Source organism: Poromitra crassiceps (assembly GCF_964638095.1).
Source record: "Poromitra crassiceps genome assembly, chromosome: 2".
NCBI lineage: Eukaryota > Metazoa > Chordata > Actinopteri > Beryciformes > Melamphaidae > Poromitra > Poromitra crassiceps.
In genome coordinates, this window is record NC_139624.1 from 28,724,386 (window position 1) to 28,742,151 (window position 17,766).

Below are 17,766 nucleotides of genomic sequence, written 5' to 3' on the forward strand. Positions count from 1 at the left end.
CCTCATTTATTATTTTATTATGATATTAATAATATAATAATAATAATAATAATAATTATTATTATTATTATTATTATTATTATTATTATTGTTGTTGTTATGTATGACCATTATTGTTATTATTATTAATATTATAGGAAATATTTATGTATTTTGCAGAATAGAATAGAATAGAATAGAATAGAATAGAATAGAATAGAATAGAATAGAATAGAATAGAAATCGATGAATGTTGTCATTGCACGGTGTACCTCGCTAGGTGGCAGTATGTAAAAACCTGCTCAGACTGGTCAGCTCTATTTGGGGTTAAAGTTTATTAATACACTTCACTTCCTGCTCGGCGGCAAAGCGTGCTGGTTATATCTGGTGCAAACGTCGTTGTGACGAAAATATAGCAAACAACTAAATAATACGTTTCTAGACAACATACACTTTAACATAAGGAGATATGGTGAGTATAAGTTGTAAGTGTTTGTTATCAACGCGAAAGATGTTTGGGAGAATTATTATCAGCCAGCAATGATATTAGCGTTCTAGCTAGCTAGTTAGCATTAGCTACGTTAGCTGCTCATGGACAGAATGAATGAGTCCACCACTAGCTTCGCTGTTCGCGTGACTTCCAGGCGTCAATACAGTAGCTAATTGTGATGATAATGTCGTAGATTTATTGCTGCTCTTAGGTTACTATCCGTGATATGAGTACCATGGGTGGAAAAATGTTTATTTACCCGTTTCCGACGTCGTATCGCAAATTTAAAGATATAACGCTAACGCTCTTAGGGATGTCAGTATGTTTGTTCGGGGGTGTTAAATGATATTCAGCTGTGAAACAACTATTTTAATCGAGTCTTTCGACAACCTTTGCCGAATTTAGAGAGGCGGCCCACTGTGCCGACAGGAACCATGGGAGTTTGAGTATTTAATGACGTTTTGCTTCCCATGTGCGCTGGAATTGTTCACTGCGCCGCCGTATTCGTGTTGCCAGATACAGCTGATAGTTTCCAGCCCAAAGGCTGTTCAAAAACCGCCCAAAATATTTGAGGAAACTTGCCCAAAACAAGTGAATCCCAAGCATTCACAGTAAAAGATGCCAAGGGACCCCCCCCTTGTATAAATTACAATTATACATTATACACAGTTGGTAAAAACACACACACACACACACACACACAGCAATGTCTCTTCCAGAAATCCTGATCCGGTTACCCAAGATAATCCAGACTTTGTTGTGAGCAGTTTAATCTATTTGTAATGTCACTCTGAGTTACTTCTGGTGTTGTTGCTACGCAACGCTGGGGATACGATGCTCGCTCTCTTAAGCGCAAATTATGCTCACGCGAAATCGGCGACTGCGCCGAGGGGGTCGCCGCAGCTGGGCGTCCAATCGGCGGAGGGAGCGTGCAGCTCCTCGAAAATGTGACTCCGCGGCGTCAACTCCTTGTTGTGAGGAATGAGGAAATGCCATTTCCTCATTTAACAGTGCTTGTCCCTCATCTAGCAAAGCCTTCTGCAGGCTCAACGGAATGAGTTTTGAAATGGAGGGACAATAAAATGTCCCCCCACCGACATGATTGCAAGTTGTTGGTAAACGACACGATAACGTTTTGGACGTGTACCGCAGCCAACGCGCCAAGTTACGTTAGAGTATGCACAGTCTCGCTGTCGCCGCTCGGCGGCGGCAAGGCTCCAAGTCGAGGCTGCGCAGAACCTTGTCAGCGCCTTTATGGGTTACGCTCACAGACGCCAAACTCAATACAAAAATCTGTCCGTTTTACTGTTGTCTTGCTTGTCACCAAGTGCTGCTATAACTACTGAAAGAAAGACTAGCGATAACCTGGCTCTGACCTGACCAATCCAACCAACGAAAGCAACAAGTCTAACAAATCAGATGCAGATTAGGGCGGGTCAGGACTTCGTCATGCATCATGTTAGTGTGCGTCGTTCAAGGGAGCTTCCTGTCAGCTGAATTCCACTGCTGCTGCAGCTTTCTAAGATCAATATATTTAGTTAGTCACTCCTAATAACAAATACAATATGGGCAGGAGGCCGGGGAGAATGGCTGGGGAAGGGAAACATCGCGGTCCATAGACTGTAACGTTGTGTCGCTGTCCCAAGGCTGAGCCGCTAACAAACAAATGTTTAAATATACGTGTTTATATATATTAAATATGCGCGATTCTTGCAATCCCGCGCCGAATTTTAAGGCCTGAAAATATTGCCCAAATCATTCATTTTCACTCATTGCAATCCAATGCTCTCTCTCTCGACTGCTATTTTTTTAAGTGCCCTAAACTGAAGTACTCCTTAGATTACTTTTTTTACAGTGACATTAATTCTAGGGTGTATGAAAAAAAACAAATAAACTTGCCTGCATGCTAAAAGCATAAGCAGGTGTAGGGCTGGGCGATATGACCAAAATCTCATATCCCGATATAGGTCACTTCATATCCCGATAACGATATACATCACGATATAGCATATTTTCTGTAAATTCAATTTATAGTTTATATAAAATGACCACATGGCCATTTATTTATGTATGTACATCTCCCTGCTCTTTGGCCTACTCACCGGTTGATTTGTGCCACTTATAAAGGGGCTTCTTTAAACACGGTCTGGTGCGTGTGTGGTGGACGTGAGTAAAAAAGAAAACGGAATGAAGAAAGCACAGCGTCATCCAAAGACGGACAATATTGCCGTAAAGAGTGATTTGCAACACAACGATATAAACGATAGAGCATCATATGAGACAAAATACATTTGCTATCGTCCAGATGAAATATATCGTCATATCGCCCAGCCCTAAGCAGGTGTACTTTTCACTTGTGTGTGCCACTGTGCCCAAAACACACCGCGGCGAGTCGCGACACTGCGGTGCAGGTTTGTGGTACTCAAAATATTTTCTCAAGGTTGGCAAGTCTCTGAACTGGAGACGTTTGGCTGTCAGCTCAAGGGATTCCGCAAGTCTTTTTTTCTGGCCGGCCAATTAGGGCTGCTCGATATATCGATTTTGCATCGTTATCGAATTAATTGGTTAGGACGATGTTAAAAAAATTAAAATTGTAAAATAGATTTTTTTAACTAGGGTAATTAAGTTATGGTGGGGCGGCTCTCTGTCATGTACGCGTGCTGTAGCAGCATGCGTACATGACACTACTCGTCTTTTCTCCCCGATGTAAAGTCTCTCTGGGAGGCTGTGACTACTACTGGCTACTAAAGACAGCAGCAATGAACTTATTTCAACCCCTCCAAAAAGCAGTGTGTGAGCACTGAGTAGCGTGTTGCACTGCGGGGCGGGCTGTGCAAGATAACGATTACCACAACACACACACGCGCGCACACGAACAATGACGTTATCATTGGACGCTGAAATGTTGCCTTTAGTTCACATAACACGTGAGGCCACCGAGTAACGTTAGGACTCACCTCCAAAAGTGCAAATCCACCAGTGTCAAGTGACTGCAGGTTAGCAAGCAACAGCCAGGAAGTTAGGTATAGCAAGTGAGGCTAAAACAGGAAGAGTAAAAGCGTAATTTGTCACTTATGAAAAAAAAAGGAAAAAAAGAACTCTGCAAGGCAACAAATGTTTAGAGAAGTATACGGTAGTATAAAAAAAAAATCGAGTTTGAGAGAAAAAATCGTCAATTTAATTTTTAGGCAAAATCGAACAGCCCTACGGCCAATGCAGCCGGTATCATTCCAGAATTCCGGCCTTATAGAATATTTACATTCTAGTCAAAATGTATTGAAAAAAGATCAATGTAATCATTTTTTAAATACATAACATATTTTTAGCAAACAAAATCTTCATTCAACATATCACTGTTACCCTAACAGTGATAAAGTGCACAACGTAAATTAATACACATGTACTGCTTCATTCTCTCTCCCCATAGAGTTTACCTCTTAACCCCAAACCGTTCCTGAACGGCCTGACAGGCAAGCCGGTGATGGTGAAGCTGAAGTGGGGGATGGAGTACAAGGGCTACCTGGTGTCTGTGGACGGCTACATGAACATGCAGGTGAGAGGGTTGAATCTCTTACTTTAGAACAGGGGTTCCCAATAGGGATGCTGCGATTGTTTTGTCCGGTTCCGATTTTTGAATAGTCTGACTTGCCGATACCGATTTTCTTTCTAAGAACAATAACTGACAGCTTACACAAACATTTTGTAACTTTGCTTTAATAGAAAAGTAAGATTCGGGTAACAATTCTTATCATTTGCATGAGGTAGGACCATCTCACTCAAACACATCTCAAAATAAGTGTTCCAGGTTACTGTACAAAGCTTTTCTGTTTTTTGTGCAAATACAATGAATATAAAAAAATAAATTCAAATCCAGTATATCCCACATCTATCATGCATTTACTAAAAAAAACAGGTGCAATAGAACATCAGAATGTTATTCATGGACAAGGAGTTTATAGCCTGGCTCCAGACCTTCGAAGCCACGCCCACTCCACAGTTGTGGATTTGGCTGTTCTAGGCTGTTCTTGAGTAGAAGAAATGAGTTTATGAGTTGACGATTCAGTCTGAATATCAGAGTTTACACACAGTCCGAAATTTCTTATGCGTTTTTTTAATCCGCCATCCGGGGGGGAAAAATCACGCACAGGAAACCTCCCGATGCGTTTTATTATTATGTTCGTCATTCTATTTAGGCCTAGTCCTCTCCTGTATACCAGAGACAGGGCTCCATCGATGCTCACATTCACCTCGCCAAGCCAGCTGTGGTGCACTGTGGCCGAGGGAGAGGGAGGTGACCAAGCCGCTCAGACTGGACTCCAGCCGAGCGGGACTTGGCCAGTTGTTCCTCCGCAACTTATTTTCGACTTGCATGTGTGACAAAACTACAAGCTTTGGGTCTTCTCCACTGACGGTTAAAAATGTCCACACTGAGGAGGACATGCTGCTGTGTGTCTGGTGGCTGCTTCCTTTTGACTGCAGCCCATCTGTCTTGCTGCTTTGGGGTGCACGCACGTCATGTGAAAAAAGGGGGTGAGCCGACCGGCACACAGAATCGGATATGTAGACTGACCGGCGCAGGTCACCGGTCATGGCCGATCAGCTGAAAATCTGCCATTTCCGGTCACGTGCCGATCAATCGGTGCATCTCTAGTTCCCAAACTTAAGAATGCCAGGGCCCACTTTGAAATCTGAAAATCTTCCGGGGCCCATATATATCCATATCACCCAGCCCTACTCAAGATCTTTGTTGTCGTCAGTGTTGGGGGTAATGTGTTTAGTACTAAGTGACCATGTTAGTTTTTCAATTATTGTATTATTATTGTATAGTATGAACCCTGTATATTTACCTCACTGTGGCCTTTTGACCTCTTTATATGACCTATATTTACATGCATTTGTTTTTTCTCCCTGGTAGCTGGCGAACACAGAAGAGTATGTGGACGGAGCATTGGCAGGTCATCTTGGTGAAGTGCTTATCAGGTAAAGTAATTCAATTCAAACTTTATTCAGGACACAGCTCAGGGGGGTCCATAGCACAACGAACACCAAACACAGAATAGAAATATAAAAAGAAACAGATTATAAAAGCACAGGCATTACAAGTTATTCCGTCACAGCAGGAAACGCCAGCACACAAAAAAGTATTTTTGTAGTCTGGGTAGGGCAGCAGCACAGCACAAACAGTTTAGGCACATAGGCCTTCCTCAGTGTTCCTCAACAAAAATACTTTTTTGTGTGCTGGCGTTTCCTGCTGTGACTTGATATTGTTTGTGCCCTGCACCGAAGTTATATATTTATTTTTTGGAGTGTGCTCACTGTTCACTTTTTCCCTATTACAAGTTATTCCACCATGGTCATTTTACATACAGGCTAAAAAACGCCAGTGGTTCCACAGTCTGGAAGAGAACCTAACAGAGCTCAAAACATGGTTGGTTAACGCTAAAATGATACTGTTAGCAGAGTCTGATATAAACCTGCACATACATCTGTAAATGAGATTTGGTATTACAGCTGAGCAGGTGGCTACATTGATATCTACAAACATTTGGCTGGCACTACACCTTCTTGGGGCTTTAAGTAGCAGCCTCATGTTGTCATTATAGGCCACTGTAAGGGGCCCTTTACACGAGGACAGTTTCTGAAAGAAACGACACAATAGCGTTTCCTTCACACCTTTTCCTTCACACCTTCTCCCTGTTTACATGAGCGCTGTTGAATTTTTAAAACGCCGTAATGTACATGCCAGGTCACTAGGTGGCAGTGTGATCACCTTATTCTTTGCCCATACAAGGACGCTTCTGCATGACGTAATTTCGTAATCGTCTTTCCGGTTTTTAAACACGGAAGTAGAGTCCGCCTTCCGCAGTCATTTAGACTTGCCAAAAAGCTTTTTTCAAGCTAAAAAAAACCCCAAACTGTTTTAAAGTTTTAATATTTGTCGGGTGAGAATGTAACATATATGTGACCAGTTTATCAGAATAACGCCTATTGGAAATCTTTAACGAGCAGCGAGGACCGGGAGCGCTGAGTGTGCCATCTGTCAAACCCTACTGTAGTTAGGCTACTGGCAGTGAGAAAACACTGTTGACGTGCTTTTGTAACTAACGTTAAATGCCGACCGGGTACAGCCATCGGCTCCTCACAGCAGTAACGTTATGAACATGTAACTGAAGTTGGCCGCAGTGTAGCTTAATTCTGAATGTTGCCAAACTTCATTCATACTGACGTTTTATTATGCCTCCGCCGGCGAAGCCAGGCCGAAGGCATTATGGATCCGGGTTGTCCGTCCGTACGTAGGGCCGGCCGTCCGTCCGTACGGATGTTTGTTAACGCCATATCTGAGGAACGCCTTGATGGAATTTCATCAGATTCGCCTTAAACATTCACTTAGGCTCAAGGATGATCTGATTAGATTTTGGTGGTCAAAGGTCAAAGGTCAAGGTCACTGTGACCTCTCGAACGCCATTTTCAAGTTTGTTAACGCGATATCTGAGGAACGCCTGGATGGAATTTCATCAGATTCGCCTTAAACATTCACTTAGGCTCAAGGATGATCTGATTAGATTTTGGTGGTCAAAGGTCAAAGGTCAAGGTCACTGTGACCTCTCGAACGCCATTTTCAAGCTTGTTAACGCGATATCTGAGGAACGCCTGGACGGAATTTCATCAGATTCGCCTTAAACATTCACTTAGGCTCAAGGATGATCTGATTAGATTTTGGTTATCAAAGGTCAAGGTCACAGTGACCTCTCCAACGCCATTTTCAAGCTTGTTAACGCCATATCTCAGTAACACATTGACTAAATTTCTTCACATTTGGCTCAAATATCCAATTCTGCACAGAAAGCCTTGATGCAATTTCTTCCAATTTGGCTCCAACATCCACTTGGACTCAAGAATGAACTAATGGCGGAGGCATAAGTCCGCGTTGCGGTCGTTCTAGTTTTGAAAATGGTTGCCAACTCGCGCACGGCTATGGCGTAATCGCGTGTGTCGCGTGTGCAGGCACGTCAGAGTTTCTGAAATGTGCCGTCCCAAAGCGATTACATGGAGCCCTCAGCGGGAAGCGTGTCAAACAATTTCACTCTGGAGGGTGGTTTTAAAATGTGTCGTTTCCTAAGCGCGAATTCGCCGTCGCCGTCTAAAAGGGAGGCACCAACGATAAAATAATTCCCCGTCACCATAGGAAACCGTCCTTGTGTAAAGTGCCCCTTAGTCTCCGCATGCATGCACCGTTTTCAAGGTACTGAATGGCCTTGCCCCTCCCCTGCTAAATGAGTACATCAATCAGAGACCTGTATCTGGATCCACATCCAGAACCACCAGAGCCTCAATTAGAGGTGACTGTGTTCTCTGTATTCTTTTTTTCCTCTCTTATCTGTTGAGTAAGTCTTCTATGTAGATCTTACATTTTAGCTGTATGTTGATCCCAAACTCAGGTTTTAGTATCTGATTGTATATTCCTGTATATTTGTACTTTGCACTTAGCTGTATGTAGATCTCAAACTCAGGTTTTTAGTATCTGATTGTATATTTCTGTATACTTGCACTTTGCATTGTGTTTACATTTTAAATATGTATTTGTTGCATTATGTTATTTTTTACCCCTATCAGGACTCTTAAGCCTGTATCATCTGGCAGGGGGACTAACAATGGAAATCAGTCTTGTGACTGCAATTGTTGTGCATTTACATTTTTTTTAAGTGTTCATTAATGTACACCTGTATAATTAACCTGTATTTATTAATAAATAAATAAATTGAAGTGCTGCCTTTTCTGTAGTCTAGTCTAGTCGGCACAGTCATGGCTCGAAAATTAGACTGCAGCTAAACAAACTACATGTCGGAGGAGAGCAGAGACGGTTGCTGCCCTGCTCCCTCCTGTGTGTGTGTGCGTGTGTGGGGTGCAAAAGCCCCCACCTTTGTGAAGCTCAGAGAGGGAGAGAGCAAGAGAAGAGATGCTGAAGCGAGTCTCATGCCGGCGGCTTAATTGTGTAACAATTTATACTCAATGTTCACGATAGTTATTTACTACATCCCACGTGGAACAAGCCGCGATACATCAAGTATATTCACTATATCTCCCACCATATATGTCAGTTATGACAATATTTATAGACATATGCATATATATGCATTTATAAGCTCCAGTAAGGCGCAGTGGCTGATGGGAAATCACGCTTGTCAAATCGGCGAGTTCTTCAGTTCTTCCCTAAACAGTCCCTTTGAACTGAACGTTTTTGCTTTGGGATTTGACTTAACATGGCTGAATACTCTGTGCAGTCCACTTTGCTGGGACCTAAGTGCTTCAAGATCCCTAACTGTCCTAACTAACCTTTTATTAATAATTAACTGTCCTTTTCTAAGAGATCAGTGGGGGAAGCAAGAGAGAATTTCATCTGTCCTAGTGCTGCTCCGTTCTCCTGTTTCACACAGCCAGTGCTCTAGTATTGTGTACTAAAAGATCTTTTCAACACCCACAGGTGCAATAACGTCCTTTATATCAGAGGAGTAGAAGAAGAGGAAGAGGATGGAGAAATGAGAGAGTGATGTTAATGAAGAGAGAAGACTCAGCCTGATGCTCTGTATGATGAGCCTGCTAGATCTCACATTCTGTTTAGCTCCACGGATCAGTCTGGACTTCAGCCGCCCACATCCATTACAGTGGGTGGGAGTACTTGCCTTGACAGACAACTCCTTCAGCCAATCCGTGCGTCGCCACATCCAAATCCACTCGGAAGAACAGCAAAAACCTATTTTTCCATACTCTTGTTGTTTAATTATTGACAACCGTTAAACAACAAGAGTTGTATTTCTTTAAAAAACGAATAACGTGGGACGGTGGATCAGGATGGTTTTACCAGGCTACTGTATGAGTGCGTTTGTATCATTTTAGTTGGATTAATCTGTGTTTTTGTCTTTTCACCATGTGAAACAAATGGATGATTGGGGTTAGGTTATTTTTCAAACCGTTTGGAAAATCAAATTCCTTTTTTTTTTTTTCCCCTCTTTTTTTGTACTCTGTGTTATGCATTGTAATTCGGACAATAAAAAAAATTGACGTTTCTTAAACGTGTCTGCTGTTGTATTATGTATCTACATACGATGTCTCAGATGTTAACCCTATTGACAAATAACTGTGTAGGGGGGCACGGTGGCGCAGTGCTAAGAGCTGTCGCTGTGAGCACTGTATGTATTTCTCAATGTAAGTTCCGGAGTGTGTAAACTCCATGCATGTGATGCATTATGTCATGTGGAGGGACAGAAAACAGAAGGAACAGGAGTACCCTCACCACTCCTTTGCTTTTTATCAAGCCATCCATGTGTTTGTGTATGTCACTCTGCACAAACCACGCACAAGCAGTCAAGAACATTTTGTTTGTGTTTTCTACTCTTCTTAATCCGTTCATCAGAATTATGGGAAATCCAACTCAAATTGTCTGGCTGTTTAAACCAGCTAAAGCTTAGAACCAATTTTTGTTTTACCATATTTTAAACATTCCCTACCAGTGAATAATACCAGCCCTTTTCTGTGAGTGTTATACATGCTTGTGTGCTTGGCCTTCACACCAGACAATCACGTTCAGCCAATGCATGCTTATGGCAGCAGCTCTGCCTCTCTGTGCACTTTGAACTCTTCTCTCCTGCTCAAATATTTGCTTATCCCCAAACTGCTAATTCCACTAGTCACTCGTGAGGTAACACTGCTAGCACTACGGTCACTCTGAGGTAACGCTGCTAGCACTACGGTCACTCTGAGGTAACACTGCTAGCACTACGGTCACTCTGAGGTAACGCTGCTAGCGGCGACTCAAAGTTTGGCCGAACTCACTGCTTTGGATTAATCAGAATGCCCGACACACACAGGCTATTGGTGAAGAATGCCAAGCAGGTGGTTCTTATCTGCAACGGAGGTGAGAAGTACCTGACTAAGAATGGCATGCAGAACCTTTGCCTAATTGAAAATGGCAGCATAGTAATTGGGAGGTAAGATTTCTAAATTACAGCTTGACTCAAACTACAGCTAAGAGAAAGCTTTGTCAATATAATTTATATCGATTTTACACTCATCCAAATTTACAGTTCACCAGAGGTTTTCAAAGTGGGAGTCGTGCCTCGAGGGGGCTCCGAGCAGTTTCAGGGGAGGCTCAGTGAATGGAAGTGTAAAAACAGAATAGCCTAAATGTGTGTGATTTGGTTAGATACAGTAGTTCTGGGGAAATGTATAGTGTTTCCCACAGTCGGAACAAATCAATGCCTTCAGACAGCGTAGTCTGGTGTCCTCTGAAGTATGTCAAACAGCAATATCAGGCTATCTTGGCTCAATTGTTGAGTGTCTATGGGATCAAATAACATAATCATGACCCCATAGGCATGCAGGAATTGAGCAAGGGGGGCTCCTTTTTCCAAGCTTTGTCTGGGGGAGGCCCACAATCTCAGACTTTGAAAATCCCTGCCATAAACATTAACAATCAGAAATGTTGTGCAGTAGGCTTACTCTGGTGATAATGTTGTGCAGTAGGCTTACTCTGATAATGTGTGCAGTAGGCTTACTCTGGTGATAATGTTGTGCAGTAGACTTACTCTGATAATGTGTGCAGTAGGCTTACTCTGGTGATAATGTTGTGCAGTAGGCTTACTCTGATAATGTGTGCAGTAGGCTTACTCTGGTGATAATGTTGTGCAGTAGGCTTACTCTGGTGATAATGTTGTGCAGTAGGCTTACTCTGATAATGTGTGCAGTAGGCTTACTCTGGTGATAATGTTGTGCAGTAGGCTTACTCTGATAATGTGTGCAGTAGGCTTACTCTGGTGATAATGTTGTGCAGTAGACTTACTCTGGTGATAATGTTGTGCAGTAGGCTTACTCTGGTGATAATGTTGTGCAGTAGGCTTACTCTGGTGATAATACGTTATTTGTTCATGCAGTGATGGGCTGATTAAAGCCGTAGGTCCGGCAGACACAATCAAGGCCCAATATTCAGAGGCTTCTTTTGATAAAGTGATTGATGCAGCAGGGCTGTGTGTCATACCTGGTGAGTATTTTCAAGGTCTACATGCAAATTTGTGAACTCTCCAAATCAGTAATGGACTTGCTGAGTATATGAAAAACCTTTTCATTTTAGGTTTGGTTGATGCCCACACCCATCCAGTTTGGGCTGGTGACCGGGTGCATGAATTTGCCATGAAGGTAGGCTACATAAATCGTACCAACCTACAGTATTCCTATTCCCATGGGTGTTGAAATCCTTAAAAGTTTTGAATTTGAGGGGGGGATCAATGCCTTGGAACTAGGTTTTTGAAAATAGACAGCTAAATAGACATGGGTAACTGAAAGTGCTTGAATTTATAGCCTATAGGGCCTATAGGCTATAAATTCAAGCACTTTCACAAATCACCATTAGCCTATAGCAGTGATACTCAACTTGCGGGCCGCATGTGTGGCCCGCGATGGAAAACCCCGCTGAATAAGTGTCCAAATGTTCATGTCATTCTGGCCAATACTCCACTTCTGTTATAGCATTTCAGTCTGGAATATGGAATATCTTTCAATAATCTATGATTTAGCTGCTAAATTGTCAAATACTGCCGTCTGCTCGCTACCCAGGCACTTATGTATGTACTTAACCTAACTAATTTAACCTAACTAACTATCCGGTGTACACATCATTGTCAGACTAAACTCTGGCTGACATCCCAAAAACCTACCATCCGCTACAGAAAAATGTATATTGTTTGTTTATTAACTGGCCGTGGCCTCTGGCCTTCTGTTCTATCATTTCACAAAAGTGGCCCCCGGGCAAAGCAAGTTGAGTATCCCTGGCCTATAGTATAGGCTAATGGTGATTTGTGCAAGAATACTAGAAATTGAAATTCTTTTGATATTTTTTGTACCACACATTTAAGCCTCTCTCTTAGTCTTTTTAATTGTTGTCTGTGAGCTTCTGAAAAGCCTGCTAGTTCTCATAAAAATTCTTGTAATTAGTGCCCAGGTCAGCTCTGCTGCCTATTTGTATTTGCCTATGGCTATATTATTCTTCTTCCAAGGAAATCCAACTTCATATGCATGAAAGTAAACCAAACTGCACAAAGGACCAGTCCCATGCCAAACCTCGTCAACATGAATTTGGTGCCAATAGTCCTGATGGTGGTGCTACAGCAACCGTCTACTCTAAAGTTTCAAACTCTGAAAATTCAAAACAAATCAGGCATACGTGCTACGGCTTTGCAACTTTAACCAAAATCTAGGCCCAAATGAGGAGAAACTTTTATAAACTCCAACTTGTATCAAATGAAGTCCAAAAACTGTCAAACTAATTAAACCCTACCACCCCGCACTTTTTTTCTTCAAACGACACCAAACCTTTGCATCTGCATCGTCAGACTCTCCTACACATAAGTATCAAACAGATTTTTGATTGATCACAAATTTAAGCCCACGGTGCATCAAAATGTTTTACTGTAAACGGTAAACAGCTACTGCAAATTCTCAATAAATAAAGCTTCAATGCAACATTTTGCTGTCATGATAGATGACGTATGCTACATGCCAATATCCTGTTATAGTCATAGCGCCACTTACTGGCAACAGGAAGTCAGCCATATGTGACAAACCGCACCCGATTTACATTAAATGTACATGGTGTCATCTACTCTGCAGCTGGCGGGTGCCACCTACATGGACGTGCACCGGGCCGGCGGAGGGATCCACTTCACGGTGGAGCACACCCGGGCGGCGTCTGCCTCCCAGCTGCTGACCTCTCTGAGCGGCAGGCTGGGCCGCATGCAGCGGGCCGGCACCACGCTGGTGGAGTGCAAGAGCGGCTACGGCCTGGAGCTGCAGACAGAACTCAAGATGCTGGAGGTGATAGAGGCTGCCAGGCGCAGCCTGCCCATCAACATCTCCTCCACATACTGCGGAGCCCACGCAGTGCCCAAGTACTGGACTCCACTGTTTACTGAAAATCCATCTACACTAGCCCATAGCTTTGGCTCTGAAACTCTCATTAAAATATTTATGTGGTTCATTTATGGATGACATTAAAGTCCAGTTCTTGAGGTTTCAAAGGAAAAAGTAAATCATCACCTTCCCATCACAGTTTGGTAAAATACAGAATTTGAACTACCGGTAGCTTTGCTGTCCAATTTCCCCATTGACTTCCTTAGTAAAAAAAATGGACTGACGCATTCTGAAACTGCTGAAATTACTGTATTTTCAATTACAACCATTGGAAAAAGTCAAAAAGATGATTTATATTTTTTATTTTTTCCTTTAAACCTCAAGAAACAGACTTGATTGGAGAGTCCAGGCTACACCCTAAAACTCCATTGAGTCCTGTTAAGACCTATTGAACATCTGAGTAACAGCTAAATAGAATCTAAATATGACATCTGAATAATAGCTAAATACAATCTAAATATGACATCTGAATAACAGATGATAAGAGATAAGATAAGTTGAGCAATATACTATATCACTAGTGTGGCCCAAACAAAGTAAAGGGGTTGAATACACTACTGCAGTGATTCCCAAACTGTGGGCCGTACTGTAGGTGGGCCGCGAGGGGTCTGCCGACACGCCAGATTTTCGCTACAGTGGAGATCCTGTTATCAGTAGAAACTAGAAGGCATCCATTGGTACCAAGCATAAGTATGCTAGCTTGTGGGGAAGGGTAAATAACGCTCCAAACATAGGTTAGATTTTGGCGAGGGAAAACTATTTCAAAGGGGTCCCTTGACCTCTCGGCTCAATTTATCTGAATGAAAATTGGTTCAATGGGGACCCACCAGTCTCCCCTTTACAGATAAGGTAGCATTTTTCACAGCCAAGCATTAATAGCTTGTGGATTGATTTCTTCTGTTGTTGCTCATCACATTTTGTCTCAACAAATGTGTTATGCATGCAAATACTCTGATGAGTAAGGGGGGAGAACATTTTCTGCTTTTGGGTATTTTGCCGAAATGTTTTTATATGTGGATGGATGATTGATTTCCCTTATGCCCAATTTCACATGCTCTGTTAATGAAATAAAAAATATATAATATAAAAAAAACATATAGGGAAATACATCATCTTAGTCTCGTGCGTTGATCAGAGTTGTCATTAAAGGGTTGGGTGGGCCCCGGAAGAGTTTCACATTTCAAAGTGTGCCACGGCTTTCTTAAGTTTGGGAACCCCTGCACTACTGTATTACAATCTACAATATGTAGATTTCCATTTCTATGTACGAATGTGTTTTTATTACTTTCATAGGATAGAGATGGAGTGCTTTGCATAGAACATAAATGCATTTTGAAATAACTTAAAAGCACAACAAAGTGTGCAAAATGTAAAGGGGTCTGAATACAAGCAAGAAAGCTGCTAGAAAAGTCTCTGTCTCTTATTCAGAGGTCAAACGGCTGCGGAGGCCACAGCGGACGTCCTGCAGGTTCAGCTGCCCCGGCTGAGAGAACAGATGTCTGCTGGGACTCTGAGGGTGGACAACATTGATGTGTTCTGCGAGCAGGGCGTGTTCGACCTCCACTGCACGCGCTCCATCCTGCAGGCCGGCAAGGACATGGGCCTCAACATCAACTTCCATGGAGATGAGCTCCATCCCATGAACTCTGCTCAGGTATCACATGCTTTTAATGCCTCACTACCACACACAAAACAGGCTGCAAGTGCAATAAAGTTGCTCACTTATTTTGTCAACTTGTGTGTGTGTGTGTGTGTGTGTGTTAGTTGGGGGCGGAGCTTGGAGCCTTGGCCATCAGTCACCTGGAGGAGGTCACAGATGAGGGCATCGCTGCCATGGCTAAGGCAAAAACCGCTGCTGTCCTTCTGCCAACTACAGCCTATATTCTGCGGTATTGTAACATAGTGATTCCCAACCCGGAGGTACACGTACCCCTAGGGGTACTTGAGCAGAGGGAAGATTGGGGATTACAATTTATTTACAAAATTATATATATATATATATAAAATTATATATATATAAAGAATACATATTTTTTGATTATATTTTACAATTATATTTAGTGTAGTATTAACAAATATAATTGAATGCTTTCCTTCCACATAAAAATCAATGGAAAACAGAAATATTGAAGATAAAGAAATATTGAAGAAATAAGAATGGATTTGAGATACAAATGTAATTATTAGCTTATTACGGTACATTAGTAAAAGTAAGGAAATATGTTCTGAGGTTGTATGGAAGTGATTTTTGACATTTTCAATAGTATTGTCAATGGGTTTTTAAAGACATCTTGCAAAAGGGGGGCCGCGGCCAAAGGCTAATGCTATTTGGGGGGTCTTGGCATGGCAAAGTTTGGGAACCCCAGGCTTAACTAACAACCATGTGTATGTGTGTGTGTGTGTGTGTGTATGTGTGTATGTGTGTGTGTGTGTGTGTGTGTGTGTCCAGGCTGCCCCAGCCCCGGGCTAGGGACATGTTGGAAGCTGGAGTTATTGTTGCCCTGGGGAGCGACTTCAACCCTAATGCCTACTGCTGCTCCATGGTGAGTGTGAAGTGTTAGGCAGAGCGGGGAGGTGTTATGATTTATGATGTGAGGGGGAGAGCAGTGTAAAATGAGCAGTTTAGTTAGTGCTAAGGCAAATAACAGTCCCTATCTTCATATAGTCTTTCTCTCCTCTTCCCTCCCCATCCTCTCTGTCCCTGCTCAGCCGGTGGTCATGCACCTGGCCTGCGTCAACATGAGAATGTCCATGCCTGAGGCTTTGGCTGCAGCCACCATCAACGCAGCGTACGCCCTCGGGTGCTCCCACACGCACGGCTCCCTGGAGGCCAACAAACACGGAGACCTGCTGCTCCTCAACACCACACGGTAAATCAGTGGGGGGCAGAAAAAGAGCTCAGTGTGGAGATTTTAAAAACATGCTTCTTCTTCTTCTAATGGCTTTCAAATGGCCTCTCACACAATATTACACAAACCCGAGACTCGGGGGTCCGCCCCCTCCTCAAAGCTCCTCCCTCCGGCCGCCTCGCTCTCCTATTCGACCTCCGTGTTCCCGGACCTCTCGGCCCTCGTGGCAGCCTCCCTAGTCTCTCCCCAGACTCAAATATTACGTTGAATCGCTGCGCTCCGCAGCATGCAGTAATGTAGTGTATCAGCATAAGAACTCTCATGGGTCTGCCGTCGAGACTACAGCCTCCCTCGCTGCTCGACGGCCATCGACATCCACACATCACTGATGACATAATCACAGATGACATATCACTGACGACATCACCAATGACATCACAATTGCTCGAGTGACATCACTGCTGACATCACAATTGCTCGAGTGTGAACGTAGACTATACGCCCACCACATTATTACATCATTCATTATGACATCATCGGTGATATATGACATCACTATAGTAGTGACCTGGCCAGAGGGCACTTGTCTCACTGTTCACACAATAAGGTTTGTGTGTTCAAGGACCAATTACAGACGGGGTAGGGAACTGAGAAAGGATACGGGAGTGGTGGAAGAAGACAAGGAGAAGAGAGCTTCACGCTGTGAGTGGGGTGACATGGAGGACATGAGAGGTCTTGATAGTGATAGATGGTGAATAGCAAGAATAAGAAAATGAAACGGAAGGATTTGAGTGACTGATGATTCAGTGGGGGGGGGGGGGGGGGATTCCCCCGAATCCCCCGAATCCAGATGATTTTAACCAGGCTAGTACGAACGGACATAATTGGATAAGTATGTGTGTCCCAGGACCTTTATTCTTACAATTGACTGTGACACACCAGTAGTATTGACTTATTAGGCTATTTGGTATTTAGTATTAGTGGACTTTTCCCCCTGTGTTTTACTGCAGATGGGAACACCTGATCTACCAACTCGGAGGACACCAGGAGCTCATCCGCTATGTCATCATCAAAGGCAATGTTGTCTATGACAATGACAAAACCATGGACTTCTAACCAGAGAAATGTAGCTTTCTATTGCCTGCTTCCAACTCCATGTGATAGTAAATATACAATCAGTTTAAAGGGATAGTTTGGATTATTGGACATAAAGTTGTATGAACTACATAGCAGTTGCAGAGTTGATGTGGAGCTGACTTGCCTTTCCATGAGTCCCGTGGGCGGAGCTCTAGCTTGATCTGAGTGCAGAAAAACGAGTCCCTGCGGCCATTCTAGGGTCACGGAATTATCAAGTTTTTTTTTTTTTTTTTTACTTATTTTTTATTACAGCAATTCAAACACAGTAACATGGACAGCAAATAAATTAATTAAACAGTGATGGGCACATTGATCATCCACTTTAGCTTCGTACAATTTGAGGATGATATG

At 42.8% G+C, this 17,766-nt stretch overlaps 2 protein-coding genes across 2 annotated transcripts; both read left to right on the forward strand.

Annotated features, from left to right (window-relative positions):
- Positions 1-334: 334 nt before the first annotated feature.
- Positions 335-9,534, forward strand: snrpf (small nuclear ribonucleoprotein polypeptide F). Its single transcript, XM_083632022.1, has 4 exons — positions 335-451; positions 3,897-4,022; positions 5,385-5,449; positions 8,952-9,534. Exons 1-4 carry the CDS (start codon positions 449-451, stop codon positions 9,016-9,018), a joined length of 261 nt encoding a protein of 86 aa, XP_083488148.1. The 5' UTR covers positions 335-448; the 3' UTR covers positions 9,019-9,534.
- A 784-nt stretch (positions 9,535-10,318) lies between these two features.
- Positions 10,319-17,394, forward strand: amdhd1 (amidohydrolase domain containing 1; the record flags this gene model as incomplete). Its single annotated transcript, XM_083632362.1, has 9 exons — positions 10,319-10,455; positions 11,398-11,504; positions 11,595-11,659; positions 13,130-13,407; positions 14,858-15,083; positions 15,194-15,318; positions 15,879-15,972; positions 16,139-16,299; positions 17,289-17,394. 9 exons carry the CDS (start codon positions 10,319-10,321, stop codon positions 17,392-17,394), a joined length of 1,299 nt encoding a protein of 432 aa, XP_083488488.1.
- Between the last annotated feature and the right edge of the window lie 372 nt (positions 17,395-17,766).